The following is a 12213-nucleotide window of genomic DNA, read 5'->3' as shown; positions in this document are numbered from 1 at the left end:
AGCTAATAATTGAACATCTAAATTACAGTAAGTGTATGGCACACTGGATTGTTTTCTTGTCCTTCAAACCACTGCAAAGCAATTGCGAGTGAATTGAAGGCATCTGAATGTGAAGATACAGTAGAACCTCAAAGTTATGAACACCTCAGGAATGGAGGTTGTTCATAATACTGAACAAAATGTTTTGGTGATTCTTTCAAAAGTTTACAACTGAACATTGACTTAATATAGCTTTGAAACTTTACTATGCAGAAGAAAAATGCTGCCTTCCCTTTATTTTTTTAGTAGTTTACATTTAACACAGTACTGTACTGTATTTGGTGTCTTTTGGGGTCTTTGCTGCTGCCTGATTGTGTGCTTCTGGTTCCAACTGAAGTGTGTGATTGACTGGTCAGTTCGTAACTCTGGTGTTTGTAACTCTGAGGTTCTACTGTACATCATACTCCAGTCTACCTTCAGAAAGTTGCTAAATGAAGTACATTCTGAGTTTGTATAAAAATGTGTTTGGAAGGTGGAATAAAGAGGCTAAACTCCGATCTGTTTTGTTTTTGTTTTCATTTAGATAGATGACAAAGAGTTTGATATTCCCCAGGTTGATACCCCTCCAACACTGGAAAGCATATTAAATGAGGTGAGTACCTGTTTAAGAGTTAAGAAATCCAGTCATATATGGTAGTGTTCCAAAATATGGAAACAGAATTGTTCATATTAATAAATTCTCTCTAAATGATGATGAAATGGAATATTTTAGCTTTCTGTAGTTGGCAAAATACACACACTGTGTAGTAGTTATTCTGAACAGTGTGATACATTTAGATTTTGTGTTTTCTACTCGGATGATGCCATCTTGTGTTTCTAAGATCTATTTTTTTTTTTTAAATACTTGTATTTTTAGAAAATATTTACCGGTAGGTAGATACACAATTGGGCATACTTGTGAATAAATACATAGCCACAGAACACTAGGTATGTAGGTGAATGTTATAAATGGATACATACCGTTTGATACAATATTGTGTTGTCATTTGATACACATCAAAGACTACTTTTGTAGTATTGTTCTATCTAGGCACCAAAATATTGTTTGCCCTCTGTGTATATGCATAGTGTGTGTTCGTGGTGGCATGTATTATACATCAGTGCATGTTGCAGCAATTGGTGAGTAGGACAGGTTCATTTATATCTGAATCTTTTTTTGTATGTTTTTCAGTATATAGATTCCCACAAACATAACTCTGGGAATAGTAAGGTTGTGACAACAATCTTTCTGCCTCTCCCTTACAAGAACAAGACTCTTTGCTTTTAAAAATTATTTCCCCCCTCCACCTTCAAATATTTAAAAAATGGAGCCACATCATGTTTCCTGAAGATCTAGAGCCAAGGCATACTCTGACTTAGTTTTAGGTAATTTTGTTTTTACAGTGGATCTCTGTAGTGCCTCTGGCCTTACTTTGACATACAGCTTCCTAGATTTATCCTCAAGATCAGTGGCTCAGTTTGGTTTAGTGTTTTGTTTTTATGTTCTTAGATTAATAGGTTTTAAGGCCAGAAGGGAGCATTATGATGATCTAATCTAATCTACGTGACACAAGCCAGAGAATTTCACCCAGTGATCCATACATGAAACCCTATAGCTTTTGGTTGAACTAGTGTATGTCTTTTAGAAAGAAGTGCCCATTCTTGATATTCAAGACTACAAGTGGTTGAGAATTTACCACACCCCTTAATAATCTGTTCATCTTTAATTATTTACCTTTAAGAATTGGCTTCTTATTTCCACTTTGAACATTGACTGCACATTCTAGACTCTGGCCCCCACATCTTCTGCGGGTCAGTCCCTGTCAGACTCCAGCAGTGGGGATCTCTACTAGTAATACAGGTACTCCAAGAAAAACTGGTTACCCCTTGTAACTGGCATCCTTTTGGATGGTTGCTTATAAAGCCCTGTGGCTCTCTATATGTTCTAAGGTCAGAATGTTCGGTGCAAGGAAGCATGACCTTAGCACCAACAGCCTGAGAATTCCTAGAGATGAGTCATCTTCAATCTGTTTTGTCTGTCATGTTTACCGAATTGTTGCTTTTCTTTCAGACTGATGATGAAGAAGAGTCTTTCATTCTTGAGGATCCCTCTCTTTTAAACATTGATAACATTGACACTCACTCTTATGACACATCTTCCTTGGCAAGCTCAGACAGTGGGGACAGGACGCACTTGAAAAGGTAACTGATAAGTTGGGCAGTTCTTTCTGACACCATCTTTCAGTTTTAGGTGTGTATCATGAGTATTGGAACTGATTTATCATATTTCACTGAGCACCACACAACTACATTTTCTGACTGACACTCAAGTCTATTCAGTCCATGGGATTAGTATGAGATCCAGTGGGACTAGCTAGCAGGTATTGAATTGTAAATAAGAAATGTGGTCGTCTATTCAAAAGACATTTAGAACAATCCCAAGCAAAGAACCACCCAAACTTCCGTGATGAAATATTTTTCATCGAAAAGAACCAGTTTTCTCAATGAAAACCTAATCTTTCTGTTTTCTTATTGGAAGAGAACCCCCCATTAAGAGGAAAATCCCTCAGTATACTTCTGTGTAAACTCTGATAGGATCAAACCCCAGTGCAGGTGTTAAAAATGGATGATGTGGACAAAAAAAGTAATTCTGCCACAGGCTACTTTTCCTAAGGGATCCACTAGACAGAAAGATAGGCTTTTTGCACCATGGCTCTTTATATGCTGCAGTGGGCTGTGAAAACTTGCAGAACTGTGTACCAGAATCTAGACTTTCATGGCTTATTTTAAGTTTAAAAAATTATATATTGTGGTTGTAAAGAAAACCTTCCAAATGTGAACAGTGTAATTGATGAATTGGTGTGTAAACTTCCTGAAACAGTGTTTTTTGAGAGTATGTGAACTGTTCCCTCTCTTCAGTAGAGTGTTAACTTAATCACAATTTAGAGGGCAACATTGATTGATTATTTAACCAATTTAACGGCTGATTATTTGTACCAGATGTTCTAGCCCCACAATCCCAAACCACTCCTGGTTCCTTCTCTGGGGCCAAAAGTTCCAGCTGCCCCCTGAAAATTTGCACAGTGCAGTGGTTATTAATATAAGATTTGATGAAAAAAATGATACGTTGGGGCAAAATAAAACGATTTGAATGTGAAGTCAAATAAGACACAATGACATACTGATGATTTTCATAGGTAAAAACAAGTTTTTATCAAATTCAGTTTACCTGAAGTGCTGACATATTATTTCCAGTTTGCTGTACAGTACTGCAGAAACAAGAAGGCCTTGCTGCAGGCTTTAGGCCAAACTAACTGCAGGGTACATAGATTTTGACAATAGCATAGGCCATACTAAAAAAAAAATTAAGATTTTCAAAAATAGCCTAACAAAGTCTAATCAAATAGCCTAATCAATAGGCTAACAAAGTGGAATCTCACTTGATATGCAAGTGCTTGTGGAAGATTCGACAAGCAAGGCAGGGCTCCAAACCTCACTCCATATCATTTGTGAAAATATGTTCCTGCCTCTCTCATTGCATGGTTTGGATAATGTGTGGTAAATAAGGTGATTACAACCATTAGTAACGTTTTCCTATAAACTTAGATGCTGGGATTTATTCTGGACTAACAACATTTTTACTCTTTTTAGAAAGAAAAAGCTCCCTGATTCTTTCTCTCTTCATGGATCGGTTGTCCGTCTTTCTCTTCTGAAAGGAATTTCTGCCCAAATAGTATCTGCTGCGGTAAGTGTTTTATTCCTTCAGCAAAATAATCAATCGAGTTACAATGATTGAATGGAATGAGAATATAAATTAGTAAATAAAAACAGTACCTACTTTGGTAAGAACGTCATGTGGAGTTCTACTTCATCAGTTTCACACTGTGCGCTCTTAGCTTCAAGTAATATTCTGTACCTCTGAGCTTAATGATGAGGCAAAGGAGTGGTGCATTGAGTCAGGATAATTCGTTTCTTGCAGGAAGGAAAGTGAGTCGCAAAGGAAATGGCTATTAAAGAATGCATCTCAAAGAAAAAGTTCAATGAACTATAAACCTGTGTGGTCCAGTCCAGTTTAGTCACTCCATCTAGTTATAAAGAAAGGTAAATGGCTAAAGTGTGCTTAAATAAAGACAGATCAAAGAGGCAACTCCCTCATAACAATATTAATGATACAAAGACAGAAAACATCACCTTTTCATTAAGAAAAAAGTTTATGAACCACTGAAGGGGAGGGGGTAACTTTCTTGAAATCTCTGATTAACTAAATAGTAGGAAAGCTAGCTGTTGTGCTTACCAAATAAGCTTGCCTTACTGTCCTGAAATTTATTTGCAGTGTTTTCTGCCAAAAAAGTAGATTTTTTTAGCACTAGTTTGCTTCATTAAATGGATGATGATACTGAAACAGCTTATGGTCTGACTGATCCCTGCCCTTACAAGCCTCATTGGTTATAATGCATGCATCTACTTTTTTACAGTTGTAGTCAGTTGTATATTAATTCTGACCTCAGTCTTGCCAGGTAAAGAAAACACAGTATTGACTGTACTGTTACACTGACCCAGAGGAAATGTCTGTCTGAGATCAAGTTGAAACTGCTGCTTTTTGTGGATTTGAATGTGTGCCAAGTGGGAGGCTGTATATTGGAAATAAAAGGGAGTTTTGTTTTGGTCGTGACTGTGAGTGCCTGCCTCAGGGCAGACTGTAAAAAGCAAGGCAGACACCCCAAACTGGTAGTACACCTCTACCCCGATATAATGCGACCCAATATAACAGGAATTCGGATAGAACACGGTAAAGCAGTGCTCCCGGAGGGCGGGGCTGCGTACTCTGGCAGATCAAAGCAAGTTCGATATAACGCGGTTTCACCTATAACGCGGTAAGATTTTTTGGCTCCCGAGGACCCGTTATATCGGGGCAGAGGTGTATGTTCTGTAATTGTATGTCACCAATCAAGTACCAAATGTGAACTCCCAAAGTACTTCAGTAGTTTTATAAGGGAATTGCAGCCAATCCCATTAGACGCTCCAGTCTGTCTTGCCACTAAGGCAAGCTGCGCTATGTGATAAATGGTCACTTACACTAAAAATCACAAATATTCCAGGTTACTCTCAAGAGACCAGTCACCCAGGTAGATTTACATCCCAGGTCTCACACCAAAAGCAATGCTGGCAGCCAATTCTATAGTACGCTAACTAAAGGTTTATTAGCTAAGAAAAAAGAATGAGAGTTAGAGAGGCTAAAGTAGGTAAAAAAATATGTACAAGTGAGTCACAGTCTATAATTCCAAATGATAGCAGAGTTGTAGCAATCTGCAGAGAGAAAGGAGCATGTTTTGCATTTTTGATCATCACACGCTGACAGGTTGCCTTCAGTGCACAAGCATTAGTACTTTCCTGTTAGTTTTTCATTTGGATTACACAAGACTTCTTTCTTGTTTGATGGGTTATTTAGTTACAGGGATATATAAAATATAGGTTTCAGAGTAGTAGCCATGTTAGTCTATATCAGCAAAAAGAACAGGAGTACTTGTGGCACCTTAGAGACTAACAAATTTATGCATAAGCTTTATAAAATATAAAAATATAAATGCTTGCTATTACATTATAACAGGATACAGATAAGTGAAAACAATGCATGTAATATCCAGTTAGTTTTCATGAAGTTTAAACACCAAATACATTCATAAGAATGTAATTATCACTTCTGTAGTAGTATAAATACAAGTGAATTGGCTAGCTTCCAGCTGTGAGTTTGACAGTTCTCAGCTGATCCCCAGGATTTTGCATGATCTGGCACCTGGTCTGCCAGTGTTAGTGAGGAGCCAGAGTGCATTGAGGTAGCAAGATTTAATTTTGTGGTAAAATATGTTAGTAATTATCCACACAGATTCTACTCCTGGGGCATGTATACCCCATGTGCATGAAATCAGATTTAAAAAAAAAAAAAGGAATGTTGCCTGTGGCCCCTTGTGTCCTTCCGGCTACCATAGCAGAAAACATAAGTGGTAGGGCAGCCGTAATTGCCGCTCAGTTCCATCGTGCCATGGGTGGTAAGAAGGAATGCAAGTACTGTCTGTGTCTTCGAGCAACAGTTTCTCCTATCTCACTTTGTGAACTCGTTTAGCTTTCTTAAACTTTGTTTTTATGTTACTTTATTTTTGTTCATCGTGGTGACTTCCAAGTCTCCCATCTTTAATACCCGCCCCTCATGCAACTCCACTGTGCCCACTAATGATGTGCACTGCAGATGTCTCACCTGCCTGGGAGAGGAACACAACAGAGCATTGCTTGATATGCTAAAAAGATTCTCAAGAACAGAGAGGCAAGGCTGCGCTGTTCTTGATGGAGATATCTATGCAACCCCATTCTTTCCCCCAAGAAACCTGGGAAAGCTCAACTGTTCCTGTTCTCAGCACTGGCTAGCTGTTGTACCACCTCTACCTCTCATGCGTTCTCCTCCCACAGATGGCATTCAGGCACCAGGGAGAGGGAGAAAGAAGCACCACTGCAGTCAGGACATCAGATGCAAATTTGCCTTCTTTCCCGGAGTATGAGACTCAGATCTTCTCAGGTGCCCTCTGCTAGGAAGTGCAGCCTCAAGCCTTTTGCTGGTGCCTTGGCATCAACGACTCCTTCATTCCAAAAGGACTGTGGTGCTTCTGGCATGGCGTCTGCGTGTCCTAGCACCAAGACCCTTGGTGACTACCACCTACCATGTCACTGAGCACTTCCTTGGCACTGCTGTCTACTTGGTACCTGGTATCATCCTGGTACTGGTGGATCTGGTACCAGAGTCTCCTCTCTTGGACCATTTTGAGAGATGTCTTGTATCAGCCGTCTACTTTGGCTTTGTTCCATCTGGTACTGTGCAGACCTGATAGTCTGGACAGGATTGCCTCTCTTTTATGGAGGAGACCTATGTCTACTTGTCTTCACTTGAATGCACTGAGGGCTACCTCCAGATCCCGATCTCCGCCCTGGGTGAGCCAATGGGAATTTAGTGGACAGCCCAGAGAGTACTATAAAGGTGAACATAGGAGACCAGTAGATTCTAAAGAGCATCTGTCACAATATCCTCTACAGTTTAACAACCGTTTAGCATGAACTCCTACTCTGGAAGAGATCCACTTCTTTTGTTTCTCAACCAATACCCCCTTCTCTGAGGAAACAATGTCAGCCTCCTCTAACTGCTCCACTTCCCCAACCACAGCAGAGGAGTACTTCAGTTGGAAAGACCAACTTTCTCCTGACCAGGAACCACCAACCTCCTCAATAAGCTTCCTTGTCTCTGGGTGAAGCTGTTAAACTCATCTTGAGACTGAAGATACGTTAATTTTCCAGGATCTCCTCAAAGTTCTCAGCAATCCTTTTGGACATCCTATCTGAGATAATTCAGGAGGAAAAAAGGTAAATTGTTGAATGTTCTCCACATTGCAAGGTGGGCTGGATAGCAATACCCATGAACTAGGGTGATCTTTTGTGGTGAAGGAGATCTGGCATACTCCCACTTCCATCCCACCTTCCTCAAAGCAGATAGGAAATGCTAGCCCCCTGTGAGGGGATTTGAGGGTTTCTTCCAAAACCTGACACCTGGCTACAGGTGGACCAGGAGAAATCTAAACAGCAAGGAGCACCGAAGAATATGCCACAAGAGAAGGACCGGCCCCAAAATTGTACCTGTTTGTCCACAATGTCTATTCTTGTCAGCCTCCAGTTGAGTGACTAATTATCAAGTTTTGCTTTCAAAGCTTGATTTTTTTTTTTATTTTATTTTTTTTTATTTCCCCTCTTTCCCCTCCCACCCCCAAATCTTTGGGAGTGATTCTCAAACCTTCTGAACAACTTGCCACGGGAGAACACTAGGAGGAATGAAGACCTTGATGGTAGAGGTGCAGCTGGCCACCATGACCTGCTTGGATATGGTGGCAGGGACCATGGCATCTGGCATTACCATGAGACCTGCTTCCTGGATCCAGACACCTGAAATCCAATGGGAGGTCAAAACCACTATAGAGGACCTCCTATTTTGAGGTGATTGATCTTCTTCTCTCTCCCTTTGTACCTCCCCTCCCCCCAAACACTACAGTCAAAACATCACAGTCCTTAAGGGTGCTAAGGCAACTCTTTGACCGTTGGGCCTTTGTATTCCCACATCGTGTTTTTACTTCACAGAGAAAGCACCCCTACTACAAGTGCAAATCCAAGTCACAGTCCTACATATAACAAAGGTTTTCTGAGCCTCCATGCAAGAGACAGAGGTACCTCAGACCTTGCTCAGTCCTCCTCCATCCCACGTGCTGCACCTCCTTAAAGAACTGGTTTTGATGTGAGTGTTGAGAGCCTGGCAGAACGTTTTATCGTTTGTCCTTTTCCCCATCCACCCCTTTGAGAACCTTCTTCCTGAGGAAGTGGATGAGAATAACCTCAGACCAGTGGGTCCTCAAGTTAGTAAGTCAAGGGTACTCCATTCAGTTCCTCCTTCCCCATCTCCTTTCAGGGACCAGTCTTACAAGTGTCCTTTTTTGGAACAGTTTATATGAGCTCCAGTGGACTGCAAGTCTTCAAGAACTTATCAAATGACCAGTGCCTTCCAACCATGGTAGATTCTATCAGCCAGCTCTGCAAGAACCCCAGAACACCCAGCAAAGTCATGTCTTAAACTCATGGGACATATGGAAGTGTGTACTTGTGTTGCACAGCATGCCAGACTTCACCTCTAGCTTGTTGAAATCAGTATACCCAACCAGAAAGTGCAGCATGGACCAGCTTATCGCTGTCCCTGTAGAAGTCCCCATCTTTTTTAAACTGGTGTACAGATCTGTTCCAAGTGTGCAGTGGAGTTCCAGTCTCTCTGTTGCCACCAAGATAGTAATAACAGATGCTTCCATTTTGTAGCAGGGAGTTCATCTCGGCCATTTAAAAGCCCAAGGAAAAGTGTCACTGTTCGAGAGCTTGCTGCATATGAACATACTGGAGTTCAGGGCAATGTGATTCACCTGCAAGACTTTCTTTCCTCTTCTCTAGTGTCTCCCTGTCCACATAATCACTGATGACATCATTGTGAATTACTACATGAACGTGCAGGGAGGGGCAAAGTCATCTTCACTCTGCCAGGAAGTGCTGTATCTGTTGGAATGGTGCTTTGTCCACCAAATCACATGAGTCTATCCACCTTCCTGGCCTGTGAAACACCTTGGCAGATTGTTTCAACAGGACTTCCTAAAGCGTTACTAATGGTTCCTCAGCAATTCTGTTCTACACAGCATCTTTCTGAAATGGGGATAGCTGTCGATGGGTCTATTTGTTATGTACAAGAACAGCAAGTGTTTGGCATTCTGCTCATGGGGGTTGGGGAGTAGGCCCAGGTTTACAGATGGATGCATTTCTCCTCCTACGGACTACACTCTGTACTTTTGTGCATGTTCACATAATCCCCAGAGTCCTCAGGAAACTCAGGCAGGACTAGGGCTATGTCATCTTGATAGCCCCAGCAAGACCCAGACAGTTCTGGTTCTCAGATCTGGTGAGCTATTGTGGACCCACCCATAACCCTACCTCTCCTTTCCAACATACTCTCTCAAAATCAGGGCCGGATACTGCACCTGAACCTGGCCTCACTGCGTCTGACTTTGTGGATGCTGGTTGGATTAACCCCCTAGAGAGAGAGTTCATCTGATGTCCAGGAGATCTTCCTACAGAGCAGGAAGTCCTCTACCAGACTCACGTATGCTGCAAAGTGGAAACTATTTTCCATCTGGGCTTGGTTAGGGTACATGTGGTGGCCATCTCTGCAGATGACCCATGGGTGCAGGGTTACATTAGGTTTGTTCACCCTACGGTATCAAAATTTCTCCAGGGTCTCCTACATTTTCACTCCAGTCAAGGAGCCTCCCCCTTCCTGGGATTGCAACTTGGTTCTAACTGGTCTGATGAGGAACTCTCTTTGAACCCATGGCAACCTGCTCTCTGTACCTTATGTCCACACAGATGCCATGGCCTGCTCTACATCCCTGCTAATCAGCATCCCACTTTCTGGGATTCTTATTGGCAAAGGAACTGAGTGGTGATTGAGGCTGCCCTGCCTCTTAAGCCCCATCTTTAAGGGGCACAGGTGCAGCCACAAAGGATATTGCTATTAAAAAATAATGCAATCTCACATGCATGGGGCACATGCGCGGCAAGAGTAGAATCGGTATGGACAATGCATCTCAAAGAATCATGGCGTAAGTAACGGTTCTTTTCATTTAGTTTGGCTTGAATCTTAATGCTGCTGCAACTGGTGATTTCTCAAGTTCTGTTAAATTACATTAATAAGAAATGCAGTTGAACAATATTAACTTAAAGTGAATATTTTTTGTGTGGTAGGCTAAAGCTAATTGTGTATCTTGATGTTTTTTCTTTGGAGTGAGTGCAAATAACCTTCTTCACTTGGGGGAGGGGGGTTACATTTCCCGTGGAATCATGGGGTTCCATAGCTATTCCCACAGCTTCTCTCCTGCCTTTTGTGGGGCAGTTCCACAGGGAGGTTCACACTATGTTGCTGATGTAGTGTCCTCCTCATTGTAGTGTTGTGCTCTAACAGCAGCACCAGTGTGAATGAGAGGCAGCACAGAGCAATCCTCCAGTCAGTACAGCTGCACTTTTTTTTTTTAACAGAAATGTACCCAGGGAAGGAGCCCTGCCTCCTTTTACTTTATTAATAATGACTTTTCTGTTACTGTAGGACAAAGTGGATGCTGGTTTACCTACTGCAATAGTAAGTACTGAAAGAACTGTAAAATACAGTATAGTAAATCTTCCTGTTACATCTGTGGTCCATCCCTTGTACTCCATAGTGCAGTATTGAAATGTTGACATTTTCATCTTGGCCTTCTCCCAGGAGGTGGCATTGATTCACACCCAGAATCTTAAGCATGCACGGCAGAAGGAGTAGCCTGAGACACTTCATTTATAGCAGTGGAGTTCTACCCTCTTCCCTCACCCCCACTATTGTCATATTGAGGGCAATATCATTTGGGAAGCTTCTGTTGATCACTTGTCCCACAAGCTTCTGCCTTTTTTCAGACCATGACCAAGGCTTATTACTTAGGCTATGGCTACACTACCGAGCTTACAGTGGCGCAGCTGCTAGTGCAGATACTCTAAGTCGATGGGAGAGAGCTCTCTTGCCAGCATAGCGCTATCCACACCAGTGGTTAGGTTTGTGTAACTTGTGTTGCTCAGGGGGATGGCTTATTCACACCCTTGAGCGATATAACTTATACAGCTTAAGTTGTAGCGTATACGTGAATTTAGGCACTAACATTTTCCCATTGAATGTGACATAAAAGCTTGGCAAATGTCAATGCCAAGTTTCCCGGGATATTTCCTCCCTACCAGTCATTACTTAGACTGAAATAAATAATTAGGGCTACGATTTTATCATGGATATTTTTAGTAAAAGTTAGGGACGGGTCACGGATAATAATAATAATAAAAAAATCATGAAGTCTTGACCTGTCCTTGACTCTTACTAAAAACATCCCTGACAAAATGAGGAGGGTCCAGCACCCTGCCCCTCTCCCACAGCTGCAGTGACTGGGAGCTCCAGGAACCCTATTGCCCAGTGGCTGGGAGCTGTGGGGAGGTCCCCCTGCAGGGCTGGAGCTGGGTGGGATCTCCCCATTGCCCGGCGGGGCTAGGAGCTGGAGGGGGGCCCTGCCAGGGTTGGCAACTGGGGAGCTGCGGGATGGCTCCGCAGCCTCTGAGCAGGTCTGGGGTCCCTCTGCTGCCACCACAGATGTCTGGGATCTGCAGAGGGGCCCTGGCTGCTCGCAGCAGCTGGACAGTTTGGGGTCCCCCAATGTCACGGAGGTCGCTGGAAGTCATGGGGGCCCCAATGTCACAGAGATTGCTCTGCGACCTCCGTGCAATAATTGTAGCCTTAAAAATAATCATTCCTGGTATCTGTCCAAGGTCCTCCAACATCAACTAAGTGTCATACCATAAACTGCATACTATGTTGTTGTAACCATGTTGGTCCCAGGATATTAGAGAGACAAGGTGGGTCAGGTAACATCTTTTATTGGACTAATTTCTATTGGTGAGAGAGGGAAGCTTTCAACCTTACACAGAGCTTTTCTTAGTGTGAGCTCCAAAGCGTCCCTCTCTCACCAACAGAGGTTGGTTCAATAAAAGATACTACCTCACACATCGTAA

At 42.3% G+C, this 12213-nt stretch overlaps 1 protein-coding gene across 1 annotated transcript in view; it reads left to right on the top strand.

The window, feature by feature from the left end:
* The window catches only part of VPS8 (VPS8 subunit of CORVET complex), a 264970-nt gene that overhangs the window by 6557 nt on the left and 246200 nt on the right, over positions 1-12213 (top strand). The window contains exons 2-5 of the mRNA XM_034781874.1: positions 563-631; positions 2090-2220; positions 3670-3763; positions 10739-10771. Coding sequence (XP_034637765.1) covers positions 563-631; positions 2090-2220; positions 3670-3763; positions 10739-10771 — 327 coding nt within the window. The remainder of the gene's footprint in view (positions 1-562; positions 632-2089; positions 2221-3669; positions 3764-10738; positions 10772-12213) is intronic.

This window comes from Trachemys scripta, chromosome 9, assembly GCF_013100865.1.
Source record: "Trachemys scripta elegans isolate TJP31775 chromosome 9, CAS_Tse_1.0, whole genome shotgun sequence".
NCBI classification, from domain to species: domain Eukaryota; kingdom Metazoa; phylum Chordata; order Testudines; family Emydidae; genus Trachemys; species Trachemys scripta.
Note: the sequence above shows the minus strand (reverse complement) of the source record. Positions and strands in the feature narration are given on the sequence as shown.